The sequence below is a fragment of the Neovison vison genome, chromosome 6 (genome assembly GCF_020171115.1).
Source record: "Neovison vison isolate M4711 chromosome 6, ASM_NN_V1, whole genome shotgun sequence".
NCBI lineage: Eukaryota > Metazoa > Chordata > Mammalia > Carnivora > Mustelidae > Neogale > Neogale vison.
Genome location: NC_058096.1, coordinates 163,455,417 through 163,471,450, shown reverse-complemented (window position 1 = coordinate 163,471,450; position 16,034 = coordinate 163,455,417). Strand labels below are relative to the sequence as shown.

The following is a 16,034-nucleotide window of genomic DNA, read 5'->3' as shown; positions in this document are numbered from 1 at the left end:
TTAGAAAAATTTTAAATTAACACACTCTGTACCAACCCCAAACAAAAATTTAATGACATACCTTGGACCACTGCAACAGCTTGTGATAGTAGTACATAGCACTGATTCCAATTCTTCCCAGCAAAGTTTTATCTACTTCACTATTTTGTGGATCTTTGCTAACTGAAACACAAAGTAGGCATGTCAAAAAAAAAAGTGAAAAAGTCATTTAAAATGGCAGCAAAGACTAACTGATATGAAATTACTGACACTAGAACAAAGACCAGGTGTTGGTAAACCACAGCCTATAGGACAAATCAGGCCTGTGGTCTGTTTTAGTATAGCTTGTGGCTAAGAATGGTTCCCCTATTTTTAAAGGGTTGCTTGAAAGGAAAAGAAAACTATGTGATTATGGGATCACATCTGATAGCGTGAAGCCTAAAATATTTACTACTGGCCCTTTGCAGAAAAGGTTTGCTGACCTCTGATTAAAAAAATACAGCGGTGAAGAGCTCATACAAGAAAAAAAAGTCTCAGAAACATATGAATTTTGTTGACTTATACTAGTGAAGGTAGTAACGACTTTAATGATTCAAAAATTCAAGTGTTCCAGTACAATTTGCTAGCAATAGTTTTACCAATCTGAATGAAAAGACAGATAAGAAAATGAAACATGAGGTGTTAAAACAATTCTTGACCTTATATCATTATAATCTAACTTTGTAATAAAAAGATGAAAGATTTATAAAAGAGAAGGAAAAGTATCTGAAATCTGCAATATCAACTTATCCCCAACATGGAAAATACATTCCTGTTAAAACACTGCACCATCCTAATACACACAATACTTAAACCCAAAGAGTGACATTTTACCTGTTTCAGCAAATTCACAAAATGGAACACCTGGTCTCTCTTCTTTACAGTCTTTTGTTAATGTTTCAGCAATATAAGCACAAAATCTCTGGAAATCTGCAAAGTTTTCACAGCCCATTTTTATGTTAAAGTATAAATTTCCCAGTTTGATCCAGTCACCTTTTTCTTTACAATGCTATCAGAATTATTAGAAACAAAACAAGAAAAAAGAAAGAAAGAAAGCTGTCATTTATAAAAACGTATTATGGAATAGACACATATAGGCATTAGATATATAGAAATTAATAACAATCTCTGTAGATCTCAAAAACTTACTGACAGTGTTACACCACCAATAACTTGTTATTGTGCAATTTGGGTTACTGACTATAGCATAGTCTCTGTAAGTTCCAGATGGCATTGAACATCTCTTTTAATAACCTTTTCGTAATGTACTTAATGATGTCACCCCAAAACCTGAACTAGACAATGGAGATAAGTTTTATGGAAAACAGGTGATAAGCTATATAGTTTGAGCTGTCTCTGGAGAAATATATTATTTTACTACTTTTAGAGATTGCATTTTGCTATTATTTGGCCCCATTAATAATTTGGGGCCCAAATATCATTTTGGGCACTACATTTTTTGTATGAAAGGGACTACAAAGTAAATTTCAGTAAACTTAACATCTTCTCATTATTTTCTATTATAAACAAAGAAATACTTTTCCACACCAACATAAGATTACTTCAAAGATACAAATACTAATTACGACTAGACCAACAATTCCTAGAGGAGTATAAAAATGATCTTAAACTAAACAGTAAAATCATCTTGAAAGTTCTCTATTTCTGATACTCCAAATGCCTGGAGAGGGCACACTGACCTTGGCTTTCCACTATCATTTCACATACTGCAGCCATCTGTGGATTATGGTACGAAAGCCAACTTTCTTGTGCACCAAGTCTGTCCAGCGACAAGAATTAAAGGCTAATAAGCCTTAGATTACTATACCTTAATATGTTAATTTTGAAACTGAACAGTTATTTTTAGAATAGTCCATAACTCTAGAAATTGTTTGCATTTCAAAGTGTTAAAAAATATTAGACTTCTTTCCCTTGAGAATTTTCTCTGTGTAACAAGAGGGTTTAAAAAAACGTTTCCCTCTATTCAAAGTTTCTTTATTACTGGTTTTCAGAGATCCCAGCAATTTATTTTAAAAAAATAAGTGTCATACCTCTATTTCATTCAAGGCTGAATCCAAATCACATTTCCAGTTCTTTTTAAATTGCCTCATCCGCAACCTTTAACAATAGAAAAGGGTTAATTATGTTTATCCTCCAAAAGTCACTACTGCTCCTAATTCACTTGTTCTATAGTTTATATCTAAGAGACTAGAAAAGAAGGAATGTAGTAAAAATTCTTAAGAGCTAAAGAAAACAGCAAATGCATAGATATCTACTTCACACTATTTCTCCACAAACCATAGGCAACAAGAAGGAAAAAGCAAGTTCCACATGAATCCATACTTTCAGCCTATAAGGTAACTTTAAGACAGAGAATGCCAAAGCTTCAAAATGATTATGGATAAAAAGAGAAAAAAATCATTAAAGCCAGTATTTGATCTTTCCTATTCCCACTCTACCTTTGCTGACCCAACAAGGATTTGTGATAAGCAGAAATAGACCAAAATAAAAACAATGCAAAAAAAATCTGTGGAAAACTGAACAGGAAGGACTTAACATTGATTAAAAATATACTACCACAAAAAATATATATATATATACTACCACAATGACTAAGTCCACAGTAAGTTTGAAAATGCTAAAAAAAAAATCTGAGTAGATTAGAACACAAACCACATAAAATGAACTTAGAAGTTTGTGATTTAAAGAACACAATCTATAAAATGCATAGCTTCTGGGAAAGGAAAAAAAAAGACAAAAATTAAAGAAGTAGCATCCTTTGGCAACTGAAAACAGAAAAAGAAGAAAAAGGAGAAAGAAGACTGTACCATTAAACTAAGAGTACTATATAGCTGCCAACTCTGGGGTCAATTTTGATTATTTAGTCCCAATGCTCAATAAATTATTCCAGAGCATTAAAAAGGAAGGACAACTTCCTAATTCCTTTCATGGATCAAATATAAATAACACTGATACTTAAACTAGATAAAGGCAGAACAAAGAAAAGTGTAAAACAATATTACTTATAATGATGTTGTAAAAGCTAGATAAAATATTAACAAGCAAATCAGTTTTTCAAATTGAAGAATTAGGGAATGACAGTTGCACAACAATGTGAATGTGTTTAATACCACTGAACTGAACACTTAAAAATGGTTAAGACAGTAAGTTTTATATTGTGTATTTTACCACAAAATTAAAAAAATATTGAGAAACAGAATCCAAGACCACCTTAAGAAAATGACACACCATGACAAAGTGGTATTTACTTCACAACTATAAGGTAACTTCAATATTTAAAAATCCATCAGTATTATATACCATTTTAATAAATCTAACAGAAAAAATCATGATTTCCATAAATATTAAAAAGGCAATGATAACATTAATTCACTTACAAATATAGGAACTGAGAGATACTTCCTTAAAGTGATTAAATATATATACTGTAATCCTAAAGACATGACTGTATTTAATGAGAAAATTCTAGAGATATTTCCACTAAGATCAGGAACAATGAAAGGATGTCCATTATATCCATTATTATTCAATACTGTACTAGAGGTATGAGCCAAGGCAATTAGATAAGGCAAATTACTTATAGGCATAACAATGGAAAAGAAGAAGTAAAACAATCTCTATTCACAAATGATATGATAGTATACCTGGAAATGCCCACAGATTCAAAGATGAAAACTAGCTCAAACAATAAAGACTTTAGAGAGAATTAACAGAATATAAAATTTACAAACAAAATGTCCTTTATATATACAAAAAAATTAAAAAATACAGCACATAATGATACAAAAAAATTCATTTACAATAGCAACAAAGATTAAATACTTATCAGAGGAAAATTCTAAAACACTCCTGAAAGACACACAAAGTATGAACAATAGAAAAAATTTCATGTTCTTTAATAGAATTCAATATTATAACGATGTTAGTTCTTACTAAGTTTAATTCATAGATTTAATGTAATTCCAATAAAAATACAAACAAGCTACTATATGAGGTTAGGAAGTTGATACTAAAGTTTATGTGGTAAAAACATACATGCAAGAAGAGCAAGAAGGACATGGAAAAGAAAAATTTTGCAGGGGATTATCCCAACAAAATGTTAAAGCATACTACTAAAGCCTCTATAAATAAAACACTGTGGACCTGGTACAGGGGAATACAAAGTCCAGACACAGACCCAAGCACATATGAAGTTTAGTATATGATAAAGGTAGCATCTCAAATCATTCAAATTTAACAAATGGTTCTGGGAAAGCTGGACAAAAACTGGGGAAAGAATTAGATCTCTATCTTACACCACACATAAGAATAAACTTCAAATAGATTATGAACCTAACTACAAAAATGAAGCCATAAAAGTAAAAGAAAATATGTGTGAACTCCTCCAAAACCTTGGTGCAGGGAAATTATGACTCAAAATCCAGATGCAATAAAAAATAACTATGACTCGGGGCACCTAGGTGGCTCAGTGGGTTAAAGCCTCTGCCTTCGGCTTTAAGCCTCTGCCTTCGGCTCAGGTCATGATTCCATAATCCCAGGATCCTGGGATCGAGTCCCGCGTAGGGCTCTCTGCTCAGCAGAGAGCCTGCTTCCTCCTCTCTCTGCCTGCCTCTCTGCCTACTTGTGATCTCTGTCTGTCAAATAAATAAATAAAATCTTTAAAAAAAAAACTATGACTCAAAACTGAGGCAATAAAAAAAAAGACTGATAATTTAGGTTGAACAAAAATAAAAGTTTTTGCATGGCAAAAGCCACCATAAACAAATTCAAAAGACAACGGACAAACTGGAAAAAATATTTGTTATATATAGTACAGAGAAAGGTCTAATATAATATATTAAGAACTCTTGACATTTAAGGAACAAAGAACCAGAATCAAAACAACAAGAAGTATAAAAATGGCCCTCAAATATATGAAAAGAAAATGTTCAAACTCATTTATAATAAAAGAAAAAAAAGCAAATTAGAACATAGGAACACCATTTGTTACCTAACAGATTAGAAAAGATTAAAAAGTATGACAACACACTATGTTAGCAAAGCTGTGCTGAACAGTCTCTTATTTTTCTGGTTTTATATAAATATACATATATCTGTGTTTATATATGCACTATACCACATAGATGTGCATGTATGTATATGCATTTTGGTATATATGCATGTATGTATGCATATACATATACCAAAATGCATATACAAACACACATACACATATACCATATATACAAACAACATATATATATATACATACCATACATAAAAATTGGTTTAGCCCTCTTGGAGGGAAATTTGACAATATCTGTGTACTTACCTTTAAAAAAATTACTTTGAAATAAACTATAGACTCACAGGAATTTTCAAAATAGTACACAGTCCTGGTAGCCTTCTTCCAGCTTCTTCCAATGATGATTTCTTACATAATTGTAGAATAACATAAAAACTAGAAAACTGACATTGTTACAATACTGTTAATTAGACTACAGATATTACTCAGTTTTCACCACTTTTTACATGCATTCATCTGTGTATGTGTGTGTAGTTCTGTGCAATTTCACATGTATAGATTTATGTAACTGTCACCACTATACAGATATAGAACTGTTCCATCACCAAAAAGGACTTCCTCATACTATCCATTTATACTCAACCCCCTAGTCCTGTCCCTAGGTATACCCTGTCAACCAGTAAGTGGTTCTCTGTATCTATAGCTCTGTCATTTTGAGAATGTTATATAAATGAAACCATGTAGCATGTGGCCTTTGAAATCAGTTTTTTAATTCAACACAATGAGGTCAATACATTCCATGTTTCAACAGTTGGTTGATTTTTACTGCTAAGTAGTTTCCTTGGTATGGATATTCCACAATTGTCTGTTCATTCACCTGTTAAAGAACATCCGTATTCCCACCCCCCCTCAGTTTTTGGCTACTACAAGTAAAGCTGCTACAAACATTTGTACACATTTTTAAATGAGTAAAAGTTTTCACTTAATTAGGATAAATGCCCAGTAGTTCAGTAACTGTACTTGATTTTTATATGTTTGGTTTTTAAAGAAACTGCTGAACTATTTTCCAAAACAGCTATACAATTTTACATTCCCACCAATAACATATGAGACACTTTTTCCACAACCTTGCTAGCATTGGTATTGATACTTTATTCTCCAGTTACACAAGGCATGTTGACAAATAAAAACAGTATATATATAAGATATATAACATGTTTTACTAGAGGTATACATTGTGAAATAATGATCACTATTGAGATAATTAATGTATTTATTGTGTGTGTGTGTGTGTGTACACAGAATACAAGATCTACTTTCAGCAAATTTCAAGTACACAATACCTTATTATTAACTATAGTCATCATGCTGTAAAATAGGTCTCCGGAACTTAATAATGTTATAACTGCAACTCTGTACCCTTTGGCTAACATCTCATTTGCCCCATTTTCCATCTCCTGGTAACAACCACTATTCTAATTTGTTGCTGAGTTAGACTTTTTTAGATTCCATATCTAAGTAAGATCATACAGATTTGCCTTTCTCCGTCTGCCTTATTTCATTTAGCATAATATACTCCAGGTTAATCCATGTTGTCACAGATGGTAGGGTAACCTTTTTTTTAAAGACTGAATAATATATATTCCATTGTATATATACACCACATCCTATTTTGTTCTTGTTACTCAAGATTGCTTTAGCCATTCAGGTTATGTTGTAGTTTCATATGCATTTTGAAATTGTTTTTTCTATTTCTGTAAAAAAACGTTAATAGAACTTTGATAGGAATTGAATTAAATCTATAGTTAGTTTGGGTAGCCTGGATATTTTCATAATAGTAATTCTTCCTATCCTTCCATTTATTTATTTATTTATTTTTAAAGATTTTTTTAATTTACTTGATGTCATTGTAAATGAGATTTTCTTGATTTCTTTTTTTAATACTTCATTGTTAGTATATAGAGATGCAACTGGTCTTTTTTATTTTAATTTCATTTTAAGCATTTATTTAAATTCCAGTTTATATACACCGTAATATTAGTTCCAGGTGTACAATTTAGTGATTCAACACTTCCACAAACACCTGGTGCTCATCACAACAAATGATCCTTGATCCCTATCACCTATTTAACTCATCCCCTCATCTACCTCCCCTCTAGTAGCCATCAGTTTGTTCTCTATAGTTAAGAGTCTGTTTCTTAGTTTCTCTCTCTCCTTTTCCTCATTTGTTTTGTTTCTTAATGCTCATTTGTTTTGTTCCTTAAATTCTATATGAGTGAAATCATATGGTATTTGTCTTTCTCTGATTGACCTATTTCGCTTAGTGTAATACACTCTAGCTCCAATCACATTATTGCAAATGGTGAGATTTCATTCTTTTCGATGGCTGAGTAATATTCCATTATGTATATTTACATACATATTATATATATAATGGAATATTACTCAGGCATCGAAAAGAATGAAATGAAATGAATGAAGATGTGGTGTGTATATATATTACATATATTTACATATATAATATGTATATATACATATATTATCATATATATTACATGTCATATACATATATTATCATATATATTATTTACATATATAATATATATATACTTATATTATCAATAATAGTGAAATTATGGAAAGAGTACAAATGTGCATTGACTGATGAATGAATGAAGATGTGGTGTGTATATATATTATATATATTTACATATATAATATGTAATATTACATGTAATATTATTTGTAATATGTAATATTACATATATTATATATAACATATACATATATACATATATATTATTATAATATTACATATATGTAATATAATATGAAGATGTGGTGTGTATATATTATATACATTTACATATTATATATGTAATAATATATAATTACACACAATGCATATATTATTACATATATAATATGTAAATATATATAATATATATACACACCACATCTTCATTCATTCATCAGTCAATGGACATTTGTACTCTTTCCATAATTTCACTATTATTGATAATGCTGCTTTAAACGTCAGGGTTCATGTATCCTTTTGAAAGAGTATTTTTTGTATCCTTGTTAGTACCTAGTAGGTACTATCCAGGCTATTGCTGGATTCTAGGGCAGTTCTATTTTTAACTTTTTGGGGAAACTACAAACTGTTTTTCAGAGTGGCTGCACTAGTTTGCATTCCCACAAATAGTGCAAGAGGGTTCTCCTTTCTCTGCATCCTCCCCAACACTTATTGTTTCTTGTATTGTTAACTTTAGCCATTCTCACAGGTGTGAGGTATTTCATTGTAATTTTGATTTGCATTTCCTGGATGGTAAGTGATGTTGAGCATTTTTTTATGTATCTATTGGCCATTTGTATGTCTTTTGGAAAAATGTCTATTCATGTCTTTTGCCCATTTCTTGCCTGGATTATTTATTTTGGGGTTCTTAAGTTTGATAAGTTCTTTATAGACTTTAGATAATAACCCTTTCTCAGATGTTATTTGCAAGTATCTTCTCCCATTCCATAGGCTGCTTTTTAGTTTTGTTGACTGTTTTCTTCACTGTACAGAAGATTTTTATCTTAATGAAGTCCCAATAGTTCATGTTTGCTTTTGTTTCCCTTGCCTCAGGAGACATATCAAGTAAGAAGTTGCTATGACCAATGTCAAAGAGGTTACTGCATGTGTTTGCCTCTAAGATTTTAATGCTTTCCTTTCTCACTTTTGTTTTATTTTATCTTATTTTATTTATTTGAGAGAGAGAGAGAGAGAGAGCGCACAAGCAGAGGGAGAGGGAGAAGCAGACTCCCTGCTGTGGAGAGAGCCCAACAGAGAGGTTCAGTCCCAGAACCCTGGGCTCATGACCTGAGCCGAAGGCAGGCACTTAACAGACCAAGCCAACCAGGCGTCCCTCCTGTCTCACATTTAGGTCTTTCATCCTTTTTTTTTTAACCAAGATCCCAATTCTGCCTTTTTAAAATTTTTTTTATTTTATTACTTATTTTTTATATTATGTATTTATTTTTTTATATGGTGTAAGGAAGTGATTCAATTCCATTCTTTTGCATGTTGCTGTCCAATCTTCCCAACACATTAATTTTATATCCTGTGAATTTAATAAATATGTGTATGAGCTTTAGCCATTTTTTGATGGAGTCTTCTGGGTTTTCTACATACAGCATCATGTCATCTGCAAACAGTGAAAGTTTGACTTCTTCCTTGCCAATTTGGATGCCGTTTATTTCTTTTTGTTTTCTGATTGCTGTGACTAGGACTCCCAATACTGTGTTAAATAACAATGATGAGAGTGGACATCCCTATCTTTTTCCTGACAGTAGAGGAATAGCTCTGTTTTTCCCCACTAAGGATGATATTAGGTGTGGGGTTTTTTGTATCTAGCCTTTATTATATTGAGGTACATTCCTAGTAACCCTACTTTATGGAAGGTTTTCTTTAATCACAAATGGATATCATATTTTGTCCAATGCTTTTTCAAGATGCAACCGATTTTTTTGTATGTCAATATTGTATCCTACAACTTTATTAAAAATACTTCACTTACTAGATCTAACAGAGGTATTGGTGGGTCTTTAAGGTTTTCTGTATGTAGGATCACGTTATCTGCAGAGACTATTTTAATTCTTGCTTTCTAATTTCAATGTCTCTTATTTCTTGCCTATTTGCTCTGCCTAGGACTTCTGGCATTATGCTCAATAGAAGTGGTGACAGTACGCATCATTTCCTTGTTCCTGAACTCAGAGAAAAGTATTTCAGCTTTTTTACTGTTAAGTATGATGTCAGCTATGGGCTTGTCATAGATGGCCATTACTAGAGTGAGGTACATTCTTTCTATACCTAATGTGTTGAGAGTTCTTATCACAAAAGGGTGTTAAATTCTGGCAAATGCTTTATCTGCATCTATTGAATCATTTGATATCTATCCTCCATTCTGTTAATGTGCTAAATCATATTTATTGATTTGCACATGTTGAACCCTTACTGTATCCCAGGGATAAATCCCAGTTTATCTTGGTATATCATGTGTAGTTGAATTTGGTTTACTAATATTTTGTTGAGAATTTTTGTATCTATTTTATCAGGAGTATCATCTTATGATTTTCAGTTTTTGTAGTATCCTTGTCTGACTTTGGTAACAGAGTAATGCTGGACAGTTGTAATGATGCCTCTTTCGTTTCGATTTATGTGAGTATGCTCTCTTTTTTCCTGTGTAGTTAAAGGTTTGTCAATTTTATCTTTTCAAAACCAACCAACCAGTTTTGTTTGATCTCCTATTGTTTTTTTAGTCTCTAATCATTTCTCCTCTGATCTTTATTCCTTCCATTAACCTGACTCAGTTTGTTCTTTTTCTAGTTCCTTGAGGTGTACATACAGTTAGGTTTGAGATCCCCTTTTTGTCTCAATGTAGGCATTTATCACTATCAATGTCCCTCTTAGAACTGCTTTAGCTATAATCCCATAGATTGTGGTATGTTGTGTTTCCATTTTCATTTGTCCAAGATTTTTTTTACTTCACTTTTGATTTCTTCTTTGACTCACTGGTTGTTCAGGAGTATGTTGCTTAATTTCCACATATTTGTGGATTTTCCAGTTTTCCTCTTATTTTTGATTTCTAGCTCCATATTGATGAGGAAAGATAGTTGATACCATATTCTTAAATTTTTTGACTTGTTTTGTGAACTAACGTATGATATATCTGAGAATGGTCTGAGTGTGCTTGAGAAGAAATATACGCTGCTCCTGTTGGTTGGAATAGTTTTGTATATGTATATTAGGTCCATTTAGTCTAAAGTGCAGTTCAAATCACATGTTTCTTTACTGATTTTCTGCTGGATGACATATGCATTGTTGAAAATGGGTATTAATCCCCTACTTTTATTACACTGGTTTTTATTTCTCCCATTAGATCTATTAAGTTTTGCTTTATGTGTTGGACTGCTCTGATATTGGGTATACATATATATTTATATTTGTGATATCCTCTTGACCTGACTCCTTTATCACAATACAATGAACATGTCTCTTGTTACTTAAAGTGTAGTTTTTCTGATACAAGTACAGCCCGCCCTCATTTGGCTTCCATTTGCATGGAATAGCTTTTTCCATCCCTTCACTTTCAGCATAAATGTGTCTTTATAGTTGAAGTAAGTCTCTTGAAGGCAGCATATTAAAGTAAGTCTCTTGAAGGCAGTCTTGTTTTTTAATCCATCCAGACACTCCTCTAATTAGAGAATTTAATCTAGTCACATTAAAGTAATATTGATACGCAAGGATTCAGTACTGGTATTCTGTTAAATTGTTTTCTATTTTTGTAGTTCCTTTGTTCCTTTCTTGCTATCTTCTTTGGTAATTTGATTTTATAGAGTCTCCAACTAAAGTTACAGATTTGTCTATTTTATCTGTTCAGTTCTATCAGTTTTGCTTCATATATTTTGAAGCTCTGTTGTCTGCTACATACACATTTAATACTGCTAAGTCTCCTTAGTTGTTGCAAATGTTGGGACAGGGTAAACAGAAGATGAAACTTAAAACAACTCCGTGGCTCCAAAAAATTAGAAAATGGTAGAAAAATGAATAGTACATGATGAAAGGATATAGTAATAACCCTAAGGACTTCCAAAGGTCAAATCTAGAAGAATTTGACTAAAAAAATGATAGTAGTATTAGATTATATATAACCCATAAGATAAAATAAATACCCATAAGTTCATACTGATATAAATGAATAAATAAATAAATGGAGAAGGGAAAGCTCTTCTTTACTCAAAATTCCAATTAATAAATGTAGAATAGGGAAAATACAGAATTACCACTGGGCAAATACCACAGTAGTAACCTGTAGGAAAGATCCCCTGATGAATACTAAAATTAATGTATAAAGGTTTGAGAAGAAACAAGGTAATGTATAATGTTAAAGTCTTTTGCCCAAAATATTAGTTACAAAGGGACAAACAGTAACTTTACAGTGTGGAAAACTTGCAGATATCATTTTTAACTAAGTTATCAAGGTTAACATAATCAGTAATAAGATATGTTGACCCTATGTACCTCCAGTTAGGATGCACTGAGATGTGCAGTTAATTGGATTTTATGGCTACTGATTTCTTGGTTTTGATAACTGCATTCTTACTATGTAGGATGTTAACATGAAAGGAAGCTAGATGAAGGATGCATGGGAAGTCTCTATAGTAATTTTTGCAACATTCTGTAAATCTAAAATTATTTCAAAATAAAAAAAAATTTAAAGTCATTAAATGTATATTAAATTTCCTAGATTATAAACACACATAAATTCTCATTGATAACCTGAATATGCTGGAATTCCTTATGAACGTGAAAGCCTTTCTAATGAACTATAAACTACCTAATTAAAAACTATAATCAAAATCAAAGTATAAGTGTTCATTAAAACTCATTTCCCTAGCACAAAAAAGGGTAATTATTTCAAAGGGTGTCAGGAAAATTCGAACATAAAATGATAAATACTAAACTTTTTTTCCTTTTGCATTGAGGCCAGGTCCACATCCCTAGCCACAATCCATACCTCTTAACTACCCACAGTTATTATCCTAGTCTGTCCTTCATCAAATAGGCCACCGATGTTAATTCCTCTTAAAAATACTAGATAATTCTTTTGAAGTGGGAGGAACAGGAAGGAGCAGAGTGTATATGTATACAATTTTCAGAATTAGGGGTTGTAAAATAAGCTACAAAAATATTTGTGTGATCATGTCAATTTGAAAATTAGAAAACTAAGTCTGGTTTGTTCTGGAGTCAGGAGATCCTTTTCCCAGTCATTGCCTGAAAGGTGGAGTTGTGTAGCTGTACTGGATACAGGGTAGTGTTGCTCCTGTTGCATCTAGAAGTGCACACTTCCCTTGTGCCAGATGCTTCTCACTCTGACAGAGACAAACATCTGCTAGCCATCTGAGCTCTCTGTCATAGGTGTCACTGTCCAAAATGCCATATAGATCAGGAGAATAATGACTTAATGTTTGGAAGAAAATATCAATGTACTTTTGTTATTATAAATTGATTATATCTCAGAAATCTGTGCTAGACGAATTGTATTTTTCTCACAAAAACTTATTTCTTAGGTAGTCCCAAAAATCTATTTAACCTAAATAGTATTATAATTTTTATAGACAACCTAAATATTAATTACCATTAGTTAAAGAAATGAAAAAACCCACAGAACTTGAAAAAGTCAAATATATCTTCAATACTGGTGCTTCAAAGGAAACAGCATCACTTAGCAGAATCACTGCAATTCCCTAGCTGTGTACCATCCAGGACACTAAAGCAAATTCAGAGGAGTTCCACAGGTTATTTTAAATTTTCAAAGCACCTTCTGTCAGATACCATCAAATTGTTACTATCAACTTGTTTGGATCTAACTGCTTAATAAATAAGACCATTAATGTACTTCTTTCGGCCTATGGACACTACGAACCAAGAAGTCTGAAAACCTCTCTATTAGAAGATAATGAGAAATGAAATGACACCAGTTGGAGCAGCTGTATGAAGGAGCTTTCTAGGCATTCTCAAGGTCTTTGCTGGTTGATATTATTTGTACGTTATCAAATATGATTTCATTAAAAAGTCATGTTTCCTTTAAATACTTAAAATTAGTAATACTATGTATGTAACAGTTTAATTAAAATTTCTGTAAAAGTTATGGTTTTCCTTTTTCTCAATATAGGTATATTATGATACTATTCATAATTATCATAGGTTTCCAAATAAAAAGGCCTTGGGAGGCCCATAAGCCATATAGAGAGAGTGAGCAAGTGAGAGAAAGAATGAAGAAGAAGCATTAAGGTATTTTGTTTAGCTAACATGAAAAGAAACGAAAAAAACAAAAGAATTAAGGTAATTTATACACATAAAAGAGAGTTAGTTCTGAAACAAACGATAAGAGATTCCTTTTACACTTAATGTGCCAGGCACTGAGATGAATCAAGTACTGAGAAAGATTTGGTGAGGCTGACCAGAAAGGCTGTCTAGAGGCAGCCCAACTAATGACAATGTGACTAGGACATATTCAAGAGATGTGAGAAAGGCTTATGGTGGGCCACTATCAAGATGTTACAAATATAAATAGTGATAAATAAGTGCTTTGCTTTCAACCTTTGTAAGTCCCTAGAAATACACATATATATTATATATGTATATCATATATATAATATGTATATATTATACATATACGTGTGTATATATGATATATATCATTATATATGATGTATACATATACATATACATCATATATACGCATACACCATATATATATATACACATACACTATATACACACACACATATATGATGTAACCTTAATTATAATGACTTTTCTTACCTGGATTTCATTTCCAGAACTGCAGTTATTTCTTGTTGGGAAGCCTGTAGTTGGTATAAGAGCTTGACAATATAGTTAAAGTGCTCTGCATCAAATATCATCCCAGCTTCAACAAACTACAGAGGGGAAAAAAAAAGGAGTCATTCCTATACAAATATGAGAGCTTGAAAATCAGTAATGTAACAACTATAAGAATGGTGAAAAATGGGGCGCCTGGGTGGCTCAGTGGGTTAAAGCCTCTGCCTTCGGCTCAGGTCATGATCTCAGGGTCCTCGGATCAAGTCCCGCATCAGGCTCTCTGCTCGGCGGGGAGCCTGCTTCCCTCTCTCTCCACCTACTTGTGATCTCTCTCTCTGCCTGCCTCTCTGTCTGCTTGTGATCTCTGTCAAATAAATAAATAAAATCTTAAAAAAAAAAAGAATGGTGGAAAAAAAATGAAACAAGGAGTCAAGTGGAATTAAAATTCACTAAAAAAACTCAAAGCATATTTTCTTCCAATATTTGAGAACCACAGTACGACACCCTACTTCAAGAATTTAAAGTGAATGTGAAAATAATGTTTGAATTCAAAATGTGAATATTCTGTTTTCCAAGTTGTCTCACTGAATTTATCACCTGTACCTCCTGTCTGATACTCATTTTGTCTTTAGCTTACTAGCACTTGTGTTTATAGTTCATCCCAGATTGTAAACTTCCTGAGAAGTATCAAACTGAGATTTTCTAAAACTACTAGTGACGATCACTAATTTCTACTTCAAAAAATTTCTGAAAAAAAAAAATTTCTGGGCAGGTAATTCTGTCAAGTTTTGTAATGTGGACCTAGAGGTGTTTACCGAAATACTTGTATATTCTGCTATAGTGGTTCTAATGCTGCTCCTCAAAGAAAATGGGAAGTTTTCTTGATATTAGCCTGTTCTGAAATGGATGGCTGGGCAATGCTAAATACCAGTAAGTATCCAAAAGCACAAATTTTAATATATCTTCAAAAAGCCATAAAAAAAATTTTATCTTTTTGTTTAGTGCCAAATATAAAATCAATTCCTAGAACCTCCATTTTCTTCCTATATACTTTCTTTGTTTTGGTCATGGTTTTCTATTTATATATTTATCTTTGTATTTATTTTTGTTAATAAATGAACTCATAACTTTTGGATAAAAGAGTTTTCTTTAATCATCTTTAAAGTATAGATATGACCTCATAAATCAGAAAGAAGTGCTTGGAATGATTTATCTAAGGGGAAGGCCTATCAGTCATTGGAGTATGTTTATAAATCCTATTTCAAGAGAAAAAAAAATTTCTGAAAATAGGATTCTTTGGCATTAAGAATGTGAGTAAGAGGTAGTTTAAGAGTATAAGTGGAAATAATTATTTTTAAGTTATTCACTATCAGAGAATAAAACAGATTAAATTAAAGCATACCTTGCAAAATATATCAATTAAAGCAGGTACAGCATTCCTTAATTTCATAGTTGCCACACATTCAAATATTTTTAGTAATATTTTCAGAGAAGGCTGGATAAAATAAAAAATTTACTCATTTTAATGTCTTCTACCTTAAGTTTCTCAAATTCATTTATGCTGAAATATAAAAGTGTTCTCTAGGAAGTATACAATAAACA

At 31.9% G+C, this 16,034-nt stretch overlaps 1 protein-coding gene across 1 annotated transcript in view; it reads right to left on the bottom strand.

The window, feature by feature from the left end:
* TOPAZ1 (testis and ovary specific TOPAZ 1) overlaps window positions 1-16,034 on the bottom strand; it is a 118,595-nt gene that overhangs the window by 33,958 nt on the left and 68,603 nt on the right. The window contains 5 exon segments of the mRNA XM_044255205.1: window positions 62-162; window positions 853-1,027; window positions 2,070-2,136; window positions 14,415-14,530; window positions 15,835-15,927. Coding sequence (XP_044111140.1) covers window positions 62-162; window positions 853-1,027; window positions 2,070-2,136; window positions 14,415-14,530; window positions 15,835-15,927 — 552 coding nt within the window.